Source organism: Scardinius erythrophthalmus (genome assembly GCF_964197995.2).
Source record: "Scardinius erythrophthalmus genome assembly, chromosome: 23".
Lineage (NCBI taxonomy): Eukaryota > Metazoa > Chordata > Actinopteri > Cypriniformes > Leuciscidae > Scardinius > Scardinius erythrophthalmus.
This window is the reverse complement of record NC_138243.1, coordinates 27,842,579-27,857,886: the sequence shown is the minus strand read 5'-3', so window position 1 is coordinate 27,857,886 and position 15,308 is coordinate 27,842,579. Positions and strand designations below refer to the sequence as shown.

Sequence of the window (15,308 nt, the reverse complement as noted above, 5' to 3'; positions counted from 1 at the left end):
GCTACCGCCAACCCGGACGTCGAGGTCACTTCCGTGATTTGGGAAAAGCCCATAAAAGTCCTTTGCAAAACTCACAAGTGTTTGCTGGTGAATTTTTTATAATTTTTTCCTAAAAATTGTTGCGAACTGGTACTACCAACAAAATATTAGTGCATTCCTGGAAGTGGGGGTCGTTACACTACATCCTTATGCATCGCTTTCGTCCAGGACTTTTACAGGCTTTTCCCAAACCACGGAAGTGACGTCGACGTCCGGGTTAGCGGTAGCATGAACCATCAGGCAAGTGTTATTTAAATAAACTCCTGATGTACTTACAGACTTTCCAATGCCTTATTTTATGAGTACAGAACCTATTTGTACTACTGTAGAAGTTTGGTTCCATTCTGGGCATTATTAGTGGGGTAATTTACCAGATACATCCTTGGATCCATTAGCGCCTGCACTAAACCATTCGGCTGATATCTCTAAATAAGCTCTAACTTTAATAATGTTCGACCAAGGGAAAAAGGCTTCTGGGGGGTGTTTGGCTCGAGGTCATGGTGCAAAGGACCCTAGGTTGAAATTACTCCGAACCATCCCTTTAATTAATTCTTGTCTTAATTGGCTGTGCTCTGACCTGAGGAGACGAGGTGGACGAGTTGATTAAGGAGTCCCACTCGTGGCCTTTGGTTTCTGCTCTCTTGTTTTGGTAGATCTCCCGCAGAGACAGACGGTTCTCTTCTGGTGTCTGTGTACAACAGAATAACAACTGCATTTAAAGAGTCTGTGGAGCAAAGCTCACTGTGTTCAGCAGGACAGACTTATCCTGTTCAAGCCTACTGTATCATATTTCATATGCAAATTTTAAGGCCTCTAAATTATCAACATTATCAAAACTTTGCTTAAAAACCTGCTGTAAATAATCTTCCACATGCCTTCTGTCGTCAAATTGATAGTTTATACTTTTTTAGCAACTAAAAGCCTAGTATAATTTCTATAAAGTAAACATGAATAACTTTTAAATTGTTACTCTTAGTAATATTTCAAGATGAACACTTAAGTGAGCTTACGTTTACTTGATTGTCCATTAATCTTTTTTATATAAATATCATGTTAAAATGTGAGCATCAAATATGATCCATCAGGATTTTTAGGAACATCTCTCAATCATCAATGTATTGCATATGTTTTGCCCACCCCCACCCCTCCCCCCATAGTAAAAAACTATAGTTTATACATTGATCATAAAAATAAGCATTTAAATATCATCTTACTAAGACATTATTGGGAGAGATATAAAGTGCCAACTGATCCATTTTATGCATGTAATCTGCTATACTGTTATAAAGATCTCATTGATTTATTTTACAAGCTATTTGAATTTCATCTTTTTGGCCATATAAATATCAGCATCTGCACCAAATTGTATATCAGGGGTGGGAATCTTTAGGCACCTCACAATCTGATTCCAAAACGATTATTTACGTATTAATTAATTAATTAATTACATTTAATAACAATTTACCTGCATTAGGACAAAGGGAGCACTTTCAAAGTTGTCAGGTAGAGGGCGGTATAACTCACTCTCTTCCAGCTTCCAGTAAGACAGGCCTAAAAAAAAATTAAAATTAAACAGAAATAGAATATGTGCACAGCAATTTCACAATAATCAGAAATGACTCTTAAGCACTAATTCAAAACCCTGTAACATTACGCATAACAACCTCCACCAAATCCTCGCATCACAATCACATCCCTCCAGTGTGCTGTTAGACAGACAGTAGAGCTTGATTCTCAGTGAAACGTGTTACCTGAGGCTTCAGACACCAGACTGTCACTTCTCCTTAGAGGCAATGGGTTCATGGAGCCAGCACTGCATCCACGCTAGGGGTAAAGCCAGAAAAAAAGATGTTTACTAACTCAGAAAGCAATTTCTAAATGCACACAGAGGCCTCTATGAACATTAAAAGTAATAAGGAAAACATTGATGCTTCGTCTTATCTCAAACAGCAAATGATGCACCATTTATACAATAAAAAAAATTACATTTTGGCCAATTAAAAATCTTTCCTGCCTTTAAATTAAGAAAGTGAAATCTGACATCAAATATTATATACAGAAGAAACAATGTATGGACATTCAAAAAAGAGTTTGCTGCTTAAATGAGTAAAAAAAATGTACTTCCTAATCACCAACACCAATATGCCCACAGATTTCTCATGCATCCCCGCTGCTCATGGTTATTTAAATAAACAACAAAAAAATAAATAATCATTTAATATTAATGTGTGCTTACATCAGGTAGATGATCTGTGTGCTCCTTAGGAGATCCTGCTCCTGCTGTGCTCCTTGTTCGCTCCTCCACATGCGACGTTCGGCTCTTTCTGGGTCTGTGTTTCTGCCGTTGGGCCCAGGAGGTCAGAGGTTGACTACACAACACATATCAACACAAAACAACTGTATCTATTAATGTTATAAAAACAATTTAACAGAGTTCATTAAAGCCAGTGTTATTTTAGTATTATTTATATACTTTGAGATATATATATATATCAATAGATAGATAGATAGATAGATAGATAGATAGATAGATAGATAGATAGATAGATAGATAGATAGATAGATAGATAGATAGATAGATAGATAGATAGATAGATAGACAGATAGATAGACAGATAGACAGATAGATAGATAGTTATTTTAATTAGCTTTTACTTTTATTTTTACAATTTTCCTTTTAATTTGATCTTACTTTTTAGCCATTTTGTTATGCTTTTGTAATTTTTTAGTTATATATATATATATATATATATATATATATATATATATATATATATATATATATATATATATATATATATATATATATATATATAGTTAGTTAGTTTCAGTTAGTTGTCAAGGCAGCATTTCTATTTTTTGTTTTTGTTTAGTTTTTCATCATTACTTGATGAAGTTATATTTTAAATTATTTCAGTTAATAAAATTGTTTTTAATAGTTTAGTTGTAGTTAATGATAACAACACTGACTACAACAAAAGGCTCTATTTATTATGTATTTGAACATTAAAGTCAAAAGTTAAAACACATTTGACTGAATTTATTTAAACATTTATTTAAAATATAATTTTAGAGAAGCATTTTGATAACTATATGCACTGTATTACATAGTTATTAATGCCGGGGACACACTTAACGACTAGCTGAAACATTCTAACACTGAACTGAACACACTTACAGACTTTTTCAAATGACTGGAGCAGATTTAAACACTCACTGAACGCAACTTTCTCTGACTCAGGTTTCAAGTTTAATTAATTTAAAACAGCCACAAGACTGACCAACGTGCTGTACAACACAACTAAATACAGATCCTAAATATACACACTTTAATACACACAAATATAATATAATATACACATTTAAGAAAAATGCGTGTTAAAAAAACGACTCGTGCGTTTGGGCTTAACCTGTTGTCGTCATTATACAATGTGTTTAAATAAATCAGTCATGAAAACAAGTTATTACAGCCACCATTTAAATGTTTATATTTCAAAAACAAACTGAACTTAAAAGGTAATTTTATAATTAAAAAAGATGATATAAAAACTGCCTTATGTGCAATGTAAATGTTTATATACAATGAGGGTTGATTATTAAATAAAGTTGATCAACTGATTAATTCAATTTATTTTTGGTTTCAGTTTTCGGCTAAATGAAATCTTTAATTTCGGTTTTAGAAAATAGATCATAGTCAAAAGTTAATCACATTTGACTAAATTTATGAATTTCTCATGTTGATCTAACAACTCTGATCTAAAGGCTCATGCTAAAATCTTTTAAATTAGTGTTAGACGAATATATTTCCCATACTTTTGATGACTCCAATCATCCTTAACCATCTGCAACTTTACCTTATTACTCTCCGTTTATCAGTCATGGTATCGGGTGCGGTCGTCGCAGGCGCCTGGAGTTTGTCGTTGGCTGTGATGGTTTTGCTCAGCTGGTTCTGGGTCTGTGGGCTCGTGTCAGGAACAGGGGACGGTGTAAGACTGCCATCCTGCTGGTTCGGGGACCACAGAGCCTCATACCGTCCCTCAGTGGAACTGGGCCGCCCTGTTTCTAACCCATGCTCCCAGGCGGAGAGAGTCCCATATCCGCTGCTCAGCACGGTAACCATCCCCTCCTCCGAGCTCTCCTGAGGGTGAACGGTGAGCTGGGGATGTGACAGAGGTCCTGGAGCCAACAACGTGAAGGTGTTCTCAGCCGCCGGGTCCTCTAGAGGCCTGTGGATCTTCCCGGGCTCCAGAGAGTGAGTCTGTGTGCTGACTAGGCGGTTCTGTAACTGCACTAAGGCCTTGATCTCATCCTGTATGAGCTGGAAGAAACCATGCAAGAACTGTCTCGATGACAGAATTTTCATTTTTGGGTGAACTATCCCTTTAACATCAAGTTTGTGTGACTAAAACATGTTCATTCGCAGAAATGCGTGGCATATGTTTCAAGCCTTATGCCGGGGACACACTTAAACAACATTCTAAGACTAAACTGAACACACTCAAGCTGCGTTCATACTACAAGCGACACGATACCATTCATTTCAATGGAGAGCGGGCGATTTCCAGCGACAGTGACCGTGTCCAACGACGAGACAAAGTTGAGATCTGTTCAACTTTATGCAAATGAAGAGCGACTTTCGGAAGCGACAACCAATAGGAGTGAAGTCAGTGGAGTCACGTGATCCGTCACTCTTCAGTGCCGAGTCCGACCGAGGTAAGAAGAATGAGAAGCTCATTTTAGCAGTCAGAAACTGTCCTATAATTAATGATATGTCTCAGTGTACATACGGTGGTACTCGCCGTGATGACTCCAAGCCCTGAATGACTTTGTGAACCCAGATAGACTGGCGCTTTTGCTGCAGTTAAATAGCCACAATGGCGAAGAGCACTTGCTGTTTCTTGTTCATCTTAAATAATTTTATGCATTTTATGTACTGATTCCATTTACATTTAGACTTTTCCTTCCAAAATGTTTGTTTGTAGCGACAAGAAAATGTATTTGTTGTCTACAACATGGAGTAACATCCGTGAATGTCACTCACAAACATTACAAGGCAACAGTAGTGGGAACGCCCATTAGCGACCTCACCGCCAGCCACTGGCGACATGCAGCGACAAAGTCGCTTGTAGTGAACGCAGCTTAACACACTGTTTCCATCAACTGCAGCAGATTTTAAACACCAGCATGATCAATCGTAAATATCAAATTACATTCATAATCTGCCTTACAGTCATTAAGGGCGCTTTCACACTAGCACCTTTGGGGCCCTATTTTAACGATCTGAAACGCAAGTATCAAACGCAAAACACAAGTAACTTCGTGGGTGGATCTCGGGCACTGTTGCTATTATACCGGCAGGATAAATGACTCTTGCGCCCGACGCAAATCTAAAATGGGTTGGTCTTAAGTAGCTTCATTATTCATAGGTGTGGTTTGGGCGTAACGTGAAATAAACCAATCAGAGCATCATCTCACATTCCCTTTAAGAGCAGGCGCGCTTGTTCCATGGCGGATGCTATTATAACGGCGGATTTGCCAGGAGCGGTTCACAGCCGAGGAGACCGAAGTTCTCATCAGGGCCGTAAAAGACAGAGAAGTGACATTGTATGGGGATGGGAGAAACCCACCCAAATTGGTTAGTTACCCAAAAATTTGTTTCGGTTAAACAGGCGTATAATAATTTGGGTAAATGTGTAAGCTAGATTTATGCCTATTTTTATACATCTTCATGGACACCACAATGATTTCCCTCATGTGGAATATTTTTCCTTGTAATTATTATTATATTTTTCCTTGTAATCGCGCCGCTGACTTTAGACTAGGGTTTTTCCTGGTCTGTGGCGGATTTGTTTTCTGGAACTGCAAAATAGCACCAGGGAACGTTTGCGCCGGAACACGCCTCCTCTTTACGCTGAACCGCCCCCGGGAGCACAAGTTCATTCCCTAATTTACCGACGTGCGTCTGTGGAGGGAAAAGTCCGCTGTGCATCGGGTGCGAAATAGGAATGATACATGCGTCGGTGTACAAAGTCAATTGCGCTGGGTGCAAGATAGGGCTCTTGGTGCGCACCCGGGTTTGAATGACATCAGATTTCGGTTTGTTTGGATGATTTGAATGCAATCGAACTGGGGTTCGGAAGAGGCAATCGAACCAAGTGTGAAAGCGCCCTAAGTGTGTCCCCGGCATTAGACTAGCACAACCAGATTAAACACACTGAAGCACCTTGTCGGCATCAGATACAAAGCACAACACTTGAATGAACACACATAATTTGTTAACAGTCCAATCAGATCCTTTGAGAAACATACCTGTATTTGGCACTGGTACTGCTCTTGCTGAGCAAGGATTTGTTCTTGATATTGCTTTTCCACCAACTGAAAGAGATGAAGCCACCGGCCCTGTTTGAGTAAGAAAACACTGTCACTATGTTGTCTGCTTTTTAATAAAAGCATAAACACAGAACCTGTGGCTGCAAATGAAGGAAGTGATACGACAGACAAACTGGTGTGTTTTAGTTAGATGAGCAAGGAGAGGTTTCATTGTGAAATTTCTACTGTCAATATCACACACAAAAAACAGAAATGTGATTGCCGTGATCTCAGCATATAACATTTTTAAAGAGGCGATGAAACAGAAGTAGCTAAATATATTTTCTGCTGTATTGTGACATAAATCCGAGTGTTATAGATTGTCAAAAAATAACCGTTAGTCAGCTAGAAAAAAAACAATTGTTTTAGAGAGGAGCATTTTGATAAATGTATGTGCCCTACATTGCACATTCATTATAGTTATATATTACATAAAAACTGCCTTAAGTGCAATGTAAATGTTTATTTACAATGAGGGTTGATTATTAAATAAAGTTGATTAATTAACTGATTAGTTAAATTAGTTTTTGGTTTCAGTTTTCGGCTAAATTAAATCTTCACTTTCGGTGCATAACTATTAAAAAAAATCAAGTTTTTAATGTTGTTTATATGTCTATGTGGTGTTTTTAATGTGCTTTAAGACAAACCATGTGCAAATGCATAAGTCGACACCATTTCTGAGTATTTTCTCCTTAAAACTGCAGTGAACCAAAGACAGTCTCAAAAACACGCTTTGAAATCGCTGGTGTTTCTGATGTCACAAACTACCTTGTAACCAATCAGATCAACGTGTGATCGTCAACGAGTGGATCTTTGAGCTGAGTGAGTGAGTGGAGGCGGGGCTCATTCGCATATTCATAGAACCACGTATAAATGAGGCAAAGATACATTCAAGCTATTTTAAGGCATGAAGAAGGAAAAAACGTTTAAATATGTCATTTTGTTGATCAAAGATGAGTTTTAATGGATAAAATTATAGACTACAGGGGGACTTTTAAAGGGATACTCCACTTTTTTTGGAAATAGGCTCATTTTACAACTCCTCCAGAGTTGAGTTTTACCGTTTTCGAATCCATTCAGCCGATCTCCGGGTCTGGCGGTACCACTTTTAGCATAGCTTAGCATACATCATTGAATCGGACAGGACCATTAGCATCTCTCTCAAAAAAAATGACCAAAGAGTTTCGATATTTTTCCTATTTAAAACTTGACTCTTCTGTAGTTACATCGTGCACTAAGACCGACGGAAAATGTAAAGTTGCGATTTTCTAGGCTGATATGGCTAGGAACTATACTCTCATTCCTGCGTAATAATCAAGAAACTTTGCTGCCGTACGAGTGCAGCAGGCGTAATGATATGACGCAGCGCCTTGTAAAATGAGCCTATTTCCAAAAAAAGTGGAGTATCCCTTTAAGATCTGTAATATGCATTTAGAAAATAAACAGGGTGATTTTTCATTTCACGCCAATTTTAAATGGCTCAAGATACTTCTAAATGATCTCATTTGGGATGTCAGGGATCAGCTGCATTGTGGGATGTTCTCCCCTGCTCTGAGCGTGGCTGCTGTTGTCGGATCGACTCCTAGGGGAGACCCCAGACGATGGCCCGTGACGGCTGCTTCATAACGCCACATGTGGGAATGAATAGACAGTGTGGACATCTGCGCACCTCACAGTTCTTCCAAATCTCAGGGTCGGTCTCCCCACTGCTCTGGATCTCCTGGACCAGGGCTCGGAGGGTCTCCAGAGAGCTTGGGTTGATGAAGGGTAAACTTCTCCCTGAGCTGAACTCCTCCTCAGTACGAAGACACAGATTCCTAAAGCATGTGATATGAGGAGAAAGACACCCAGAGGGATTTAAAACAGCTTATCAATGACAGCATCTTTGTGAAAACTAAAAACAGTAAACATCACATGAAAAAAACAGACCTTATTTTGTTGGAAATGCTGCATGCTGGTGTGGTGGAGGGTCGGTTCGCCCCTTCTGTGGCCTGAAGGAAGCCCTCGGGGTGGGACGCAGAGTGCTCTTCTTCAGGGAGACCCGATACGGTGTCCTCAGAGGAGACGATGGACACCTCGCTCTCTTTCCCACCATTGGCACTGATTTGATCGTGGCTCAAAGCCACAGAGCTGGACACGTCCTCAGAGATGCTGTCATCTGTGGACATGCTTAAACAGCCGTGTGCAGTGACTGTATGCGAGCGCTGTGTATAAAACAAAACAAAATTGGAAAATATCATATATTCCGTAAGAGTAAATACATCTAGAAGACACAACTAGGGCTCAAACCTGCAAACTTTCAATTACCAGCCCATATCTTTAACTAATTAGCATATCCACCCAAAAAAATAAAGCCTATTTTTACTTTCAGAATTATTTACCTATGCATTTTTTTATCAGCTCATATAAAAGTATTCAAAATATAAAAATGTATCTGCCACTGATTCAAAATTGTGGCCTGTTACAGGACCTAAAATATGTATGTAATATGCAATTAAAAAGCATTATTTTCAAAAAATAAAGTACATATTACACACGCAATATACTTTAAAAGAATAAGTGTGGACAGAATGTAATGTTTTGGACACTTAATTGCATGTTAAATTGTTTTACTTTTGACATACTAAAGTAGGGCTTCATTACATCTTTATATGTAATATCATAATTAACTCTACTGTCTCTACTGACATTTACTAAAAGCATGTAATTTCTATTGATTGAAATGTGTATGTCATGTATTTAAATATATTCTTAATTACACATTCGAGATGAAGAAGCTGCAATTTAGTACATTTAAAATATACTTCTTAAAATGTGCTTTAATGTAAAATATTTAATTTTACCATTTTTTAAAAGTGTACTTAAGAAACAGTCACTCTCTTCAGATGGCCTTTTATTTTATTAATATTATATTATCTGTAAGCACAGTTTTAAAAAAAATACATATATATACACATGAAGTACAATACAACTGCACATTATTCAATAGGATTAAGCACACTTAATTTTCTCAAGGGATTTGTTTGTTTACTAATCATATTCATCCTAATTCAATATGCAAAATTCTTAAATATAAGCAACAGAAAAAAATCTACAGAACCAAGAGTTTAAGCTCCACCACAACGATGTGCCACGACTATCATGAACTTAGAAAATACCGTATAATTCATTATATTATTTTTCAGGGTTAAGGCATAAACAAGAAGCCAGCTGTCAGGAAATCATGGCCACATCTGGTAAATACGCGGTTTATATGCAGTCTGACATATTCACACAACAAATGTCATTCATTGTTAATAACTTGGATGGAGACCACCAGCAAGTTATATGAAAGCATAAAGCCAGAACCACACACACACATGATGTCATCAGATCGAGAAACGATACAAAGCTAATCTGTCAACTTACAAACCCAGCTGGTGGTGTTTTATTGCATATCGATTCTAAAAGATGTGAAGCGGGTTCACAGATGTGGACATGCCAGCAAAACACAGCTAGCTCTCGCTATGGCGCTTCCTGTTCCCCACACACACACACACACACACACACACAGCACGCGCGCGCATCACCTCTGCAGCTGCATCCCGCGAGCCACCAAACACAAGCGCTGACACAGTTAACGTTACCATCATAATAACTCCCAAGGCACTTACTTATTACTTTTTATCATCACTTGTTCTCCCATTTTGACATTTCCTCATGTGCCGCGCGCGCGCGCTCTCTCTCTTTCTCTTCATCTGTCACTGACTGCTCCTCGCTCAACCTTCTAACGTTCTAAGCTAAGCAAGCAACGACGACACACTGCGCCGCGAAACGCCATTGGCCGAATGAGTTCGAAAGGCGTGCCTTGATTGGCCAGCACGAATAGTCAACGTCCCTTCAGTCTCTGTGATTGGCTCCTTTGCAGGATTCTGCGCATTTTGAGACCACAACAGAGGTTCTGATTGGTCTTTTGAGTAAGCCCGCACTACATGGCTGCATTTCACCTGTCAGGAAACGCCGATGTTCTGTTTCCGTAAGTATTCAAAATAAATAAATTAAGGATTATATTTTGCCCCCGTTTTGGGACCAGATTTATTTTTTTTGTTGCATTGTGACGTTATTTTTTATAATAATTAAGGGTAAAACTTTATTTTAAGGTAACGTAGTTGCACGTTACTACATGTACTTACTGTAGTAATATCAGTAAATTATGCATAATTACAAGTAACTAACCCTAAACCAAACATGTTGTTAATTAATATTACTCAGCGCTTATTTGAGTATTACAATGTCACCTTAAATTAAATTAATGTGTAACCTAATTAAGTAATTTATTTCACCTAAAAAAATTATTCTGCCCTAATATACAAATAAAAATCACTTTTGAACTCAAAAACACTCAGAAATAATACCAGGATTCATTAAAATACTGATAATTGAGTGGGTAAAAAACATGCTTAATGTCATGAAAATATTTTCACAAATTAAAAAAGTCATAATGGATCTAAAATACTTTATTTTCTTAATGCAAATTTTTTTCCCCCTCTTTAGGTGAAAAGCGACTGAAGAATCACCAAAATAAGTAATGAAAAGCTCTAGATTGTACAATAAATTTACAACGCAATTATACATTTACAAAATTCATGTTAATTTGTGTTTATTAGCTATATTATGTTGTGGAAATGGTCTTTTCTTTCTTGCAAATTAAGCTCAAGAGTCGGCGGAGGACATCTGAACTAGTCTCTGGCCAGGGCACTATTCTTGTTATTTCACAATAACCAAGTGACTTAATTCCTGTTTCCCACCATTAAGTTTTACTTCTCTCTCTCTTTTCTTCTCTAATTGTGGAAACCTGCCAATTGATGGCCAGCCCTTTATCAAAGGCAATATATAGCACTTTCCAAGGACAGTAAACTCCCTCCCAGGGACGAAAAGCCTCCACGTTACATAATTATTTCACCTCATAATAGTGGTTTTATTCTTTCACAGCCGTCTGTTGTTTACTGGAAAATCCCCGACTAAGCGTAACACAAACACAGATACTCTTGACCTTTAGTAATCACAGCCACATAGGCCACGAGGCCTCAAACACATCTAGCTTTTATGGCTATTCAAACTAATAATAAATCAAATAAAATACTTCATCAATGACGGCATTATTTTGATTAGTAAAACATGCAAAATTACACAATATAGCCTTGGAAAATGACTATGGTGCGCACTGATTCATAATGAATACATATGGTTTCTTCATCAAAAATGTAAGTTTTTAATATTTTAATTTCTCGTTTAGGTGGATCATCAAACCAGTTTACCAGTTTTATTGTGGCAACAATCAAATCTGGTATTATCATGTTAACTTTTTGTAAAATTGTACAATACAAGTCTCTTGCAAAACAGTAAACAAAAGCATTTCATACACAATGAATGTCATATTTATTGACAGATATACAAAATTCCAAAGAGTGACCTTTTTTTGTCTTTACATGAAAATACATTGTATTACACAAGGTAATAAATACAAATAAAGACGAAAGTAATGGCATCACTACAATACTTTTGAGTATCTCCCCGATTTAAAAGAAAACTCGGCTATCCATGAGAGTGTCCGGGGAGAAAATACCTTATTATCCTGAGAGCTATTCCTAAAAGCACATACCTAGTCTAACCTGTAAAAGCCATGCAGATTCTAATGTGGGACCGTTAATCCGGTTGCATGCATTTTAATGCTAATTTGATACTATGTGGTCAAAGAAAATGAAATATATAAAAACAACTCAAATGGCAACAGTTCCTCCAGATCTCTTGCACTTATAAATCGGATGATATATTCTCTGCGGCGTGCCTTTTTCCCTCCAAACCACAGATGAGAAGCGCAACTCGTAACATAAATGCTCCGCTTGTTGATTGTTTTATCCCCCTCAAAGGAAAGGCATGCATGACTCCCGTGTGACGGTGTAGAAGACACAGTTCTTTCAGCCGTATGGAGAGAACGAGGAAGGAGGCGCTAGGATCTCGCGTTTCTTTCTGTCTCTGCCAGACACTCACGAACAAGCCCTCTGGCGTGAATGATGCCTTTAAATAAAGACATTTGAGTTGCTGAGTCAGTTTAACCTGTCAGTGCGTTTGATAACACTCTTATTTAGAAGCAGATTTATAGATTTTGTACCTCTTTTAAGTCGCTCCATGGCGCTTTTGCTCCCTGCATATGTTGGCCTTATTTCTTTCCCAAGTTCTTCGATGATGGCGAGGAGTTCGGCGTATTTACTCTGAGGTACTTGGTTTCCATTTGGACCCTAAACATGATATAAAAGGGGGAAAAACAATGTAAGAGGGCTAAAAAATGGTTAGTTCATCCAAAAAAAAATTAATTATTGTCTTAATCTCTCCAAGATTTATAATGGGAGTAAATGGTAACTGAGATTTTGCAGCCCAAAAAAGCACATCCATCCATCATAAAAGTAATCCGTAAAAGTAATCATAAAAGTAATAAAGGCCTTCTGAATAATTATGGATAATTTTCATTCAAAAACGCATGGCTTCGCTTCAGAAGGCTTTATTAACCCCTGGAGTCGTACAGATTACTTTTCTGATGGATGGATGCACTTTTTTGGGCTTCAAAATCTCAGTTACCATTCACTCCCATTATAAATCTTGGAAGAGTCAGGATATTTTTTAATATAACTCTGATTGTGACATTTGGCTGAAAAAAGAAAGTCATATACACCTGGGATGGCTTGAGGGCGAGTAAATTATGGGATAATTATAATTTTTGGGTGAAAAAAATATACTCATTATGACAGAATGAGTATCAAAATGAGTACTTTTATGATTAATATTATGAGTTTTTACTTTTATATTTTTTATACAACAAAAAATTGTTTTGGTAATTTTTTGTCATTAATAATAGTTTTTAATATATTTCTATTTTATATTATTCGAAGTAACGAAACTGTTTTTTATGGTTTAAGTTAAAGTCGGCATGAAACTGATGGTCTTTTGTTCCCTATTGTGATGTATATCTGAGTATTTTAAACAAGAAAGAATTTATTGAATGGTTGTGGTTTGCTATTGGTCGATCTCATGTGAGTGACAGGTGTCCCCGCCCTTGTCATCAGAGAAGAGAAGAGGGCTGCGTCCGAAATCTCATACTCTCTCGAGTAGGTACTTATAATGAATGAGTAATTACTTAACAATCTAAGTAACTAAAAAGGTATGTTCTATAAGTGTGTATTATGAATGTAATCTGGACGTACTACATTGATTCGCCATGTCATTATCATGTGACCTACCAGGGTCACTCCATCATTAATCCTCTCCTGTGGCCTCATGGGATACTAAAGTGTCCATCATATGCACACTTCAGAATCTAACCGGAAGAAGTAGGTCATCCGGGTACACTTTTATGAGTACTGTGAATTCGATCATACTTCTTTTGTATGTTTCGCCTACTATATAGTAGGGAAGTATGCGATCACGGACGCAGCCGAGATGTTATTGCAGGAGGGAGGCGAAGTTCTTTTGATCAAAAACTGATAAATTATTTATAATTACTGCAATATTCCATAAAAAAAAAAAAAAAATAACACATTTTGATTTCATGGTGACTTTAATTGTAATAATAGCTATGAAGCCTACCTGTGGGAATCCCAATGAAGGTGGTCCAAAGTCATTTATAATTGGCTTGTAGGACTGTATTGTTGCCATTGAAGACGGAGAAGGAATGTTTCCTGTTAAGAGTGAACAACAATACACATCATTGACTGTATGAAACAACAAATTACGATTTACAGAAATGCATACTATATTATTTCTAGACAGACTGACTGATAGATAGTGTAGATGCACAAAAAGTCTTTGTGCATTTGCGTAATTGGCCTTTTGTCTCGATCCCACTGAGATGCAACCCTTGTGACAACTAGCCCCGGTCTCCGTCACGCTCGCTCATTCCATGCGATACCACCGTCGGCCACTAGGTGTCCCCAAAGAGCAATAAAAAACTGCACGTCTGAATCCGATCAATCAACAGCCCAAGAGACAATCATGGAGGAAACGGCACGGGCTTGATCTTAGCCGCTAAAAGGATTCATTTTTATCACAATCTAGCGGCCTCCACACAAACCCATCCGGCCACGGCGCGACGCGGACCCTTCGGGAAGAACCCGAAAATGTTCCTCAAGCCGATATTTAGCGCTATCGAAGGCGAGGAAAGCGTTTTTTTCACTAGTAATAATGGCGGATGTGAAGGATCTGACCCTGTAGCGATCAGACTGGACAAAAACTACACACGGCTTTTCCCCAGGTATTCTTTCTCACGCCAATTCTTACATTCGATCAAATACACTCAAGACGAGGAGTTTTCCCCGCTTTTTCGGCATACCTTGGTTCCCAGAAGTTCCCGGAAGGTGTTGATGGGGATTGGGTTTGTAAGACATACCTGAAGAGATAATAAATGAGAGAAATAAAATTGTCCCTAAAATCAGCGGAGCGTCCGTCTCACAGACACTTTTTGTTTACAGCGGAGCACCGGCAAATATGGCCGCGTCACTCCTCATGACACCCACACTGCTGTCCATCATCATCACAAAGAACTCAAGACAATTAACACATCATTAATACAAAAAATGTACCAATGTTGTCCATCAACACCGTGGCAACTGGAGAAGTTACAAAATCATTAATAAAGAAATACTGCTCGTTATCACGACGGTTTACATTGTTTTTAATGTGTTTTACTAGAAGGAAAATGGTTTAATTTCGTGTTTTACGAAAAAATGCTTTTCTTTTGGGGGGAAAAAAACGGAAAGTACTTGTACATTTACATATAATAGATTATTTTTTAAAATAGATTTATTTTATTTAACTTTTTAAAAAAAAGTGACAAAAAAACTAGATCAAATTCTAAAAGGATTAGGTTT

General features: G+C 37.7%; 2 protein-coding genes across 4 annotated transcripts in view; both read right to left on the bottom strand.

The window, feature by feature from the left end:
* Positions 1-10,208, bottom strand: part of mphosph9 (M-phase phosphoprotein 9) — a 28,574-nt gene extending 18,366 nt beyond the window's left edge. Inside the window, exons 1-9 of one of the 2 annotated variants that reach the window (XM_081354319.1) lie at positions 10,062-10,208; positions 8,338-8,612; positions 8,078-8,225; positions 6,349-6,438; positions 3,894-4,378; positions 2,276-2,408; positions 1,791-1,863; positions 1,505-1,590; positions 617-727 (exon numbers count right to left, since the gene is read on the bottom strand). In XM_081354319.1, the coding sequence (XP_081210445.1) occupies positions 617-727; positions 1,505-1,590; positions 1,791-1,863; positions 2,276-2,408; positions 3,894-4,378; positions 6,349-6,438; positions 8,078-8,225; positions 8,338-8,576 (1,365 nt within the window). In that variant the 5' untranslated portion in view covers positions 8,577-8,612; positions 10,062-10,208. The remainder of the gene's footprint in view (positions 1-616; positions 728-1,504; positions 1,591-1,790; positions 1,864-2,275; positions 2,409-3,893; positions 4,379-6,348; positions 6,439-8,077; positions 8,226-8,337; positions 8,613-10,061) is intronic. The other variant, XM_081354320.1, reaches the window with a different exon arrangement.
* A 1,601-nt stretch (positions 10,209-11,809) lies between these two features.
* Positions 11,810-15,045, bottom strand: cdk2ap1 (cyclin dependent kinase 2 associated protein 1). 2 transcript variants are annotated; one of them, XM_081354936.1, is made up of 4 exons: positions 14,771-15,045; positions 14,029-14,120; positions 12,560-12,686; positions 11,810-12,465 (listed from the first exon to the last, which is right to left on the bottom strand). In XM_081354936.1, the coding sequence occupies exons 1-4, from the start codon at positions 14,823-14,825 to the stop codon at positions 12,398-12,400; spliced, it is 342 nt and encodes a 113-aa protein (XP_081211062.1). In that variant the 5' UTR covers positions 14,826-15,045; the 3' UTR covers positions 11,810-12,397. The 2 variants fall into 2 exon arrangements, with proteins under 2 accessions (XP_081211062.1, XP_081211063.1); XM_081354937.1 differs by having other exon boundaries at positions 14,828-14,901.
* Positions 15,046-15,308: the final 263 nt, after the last annotated feature.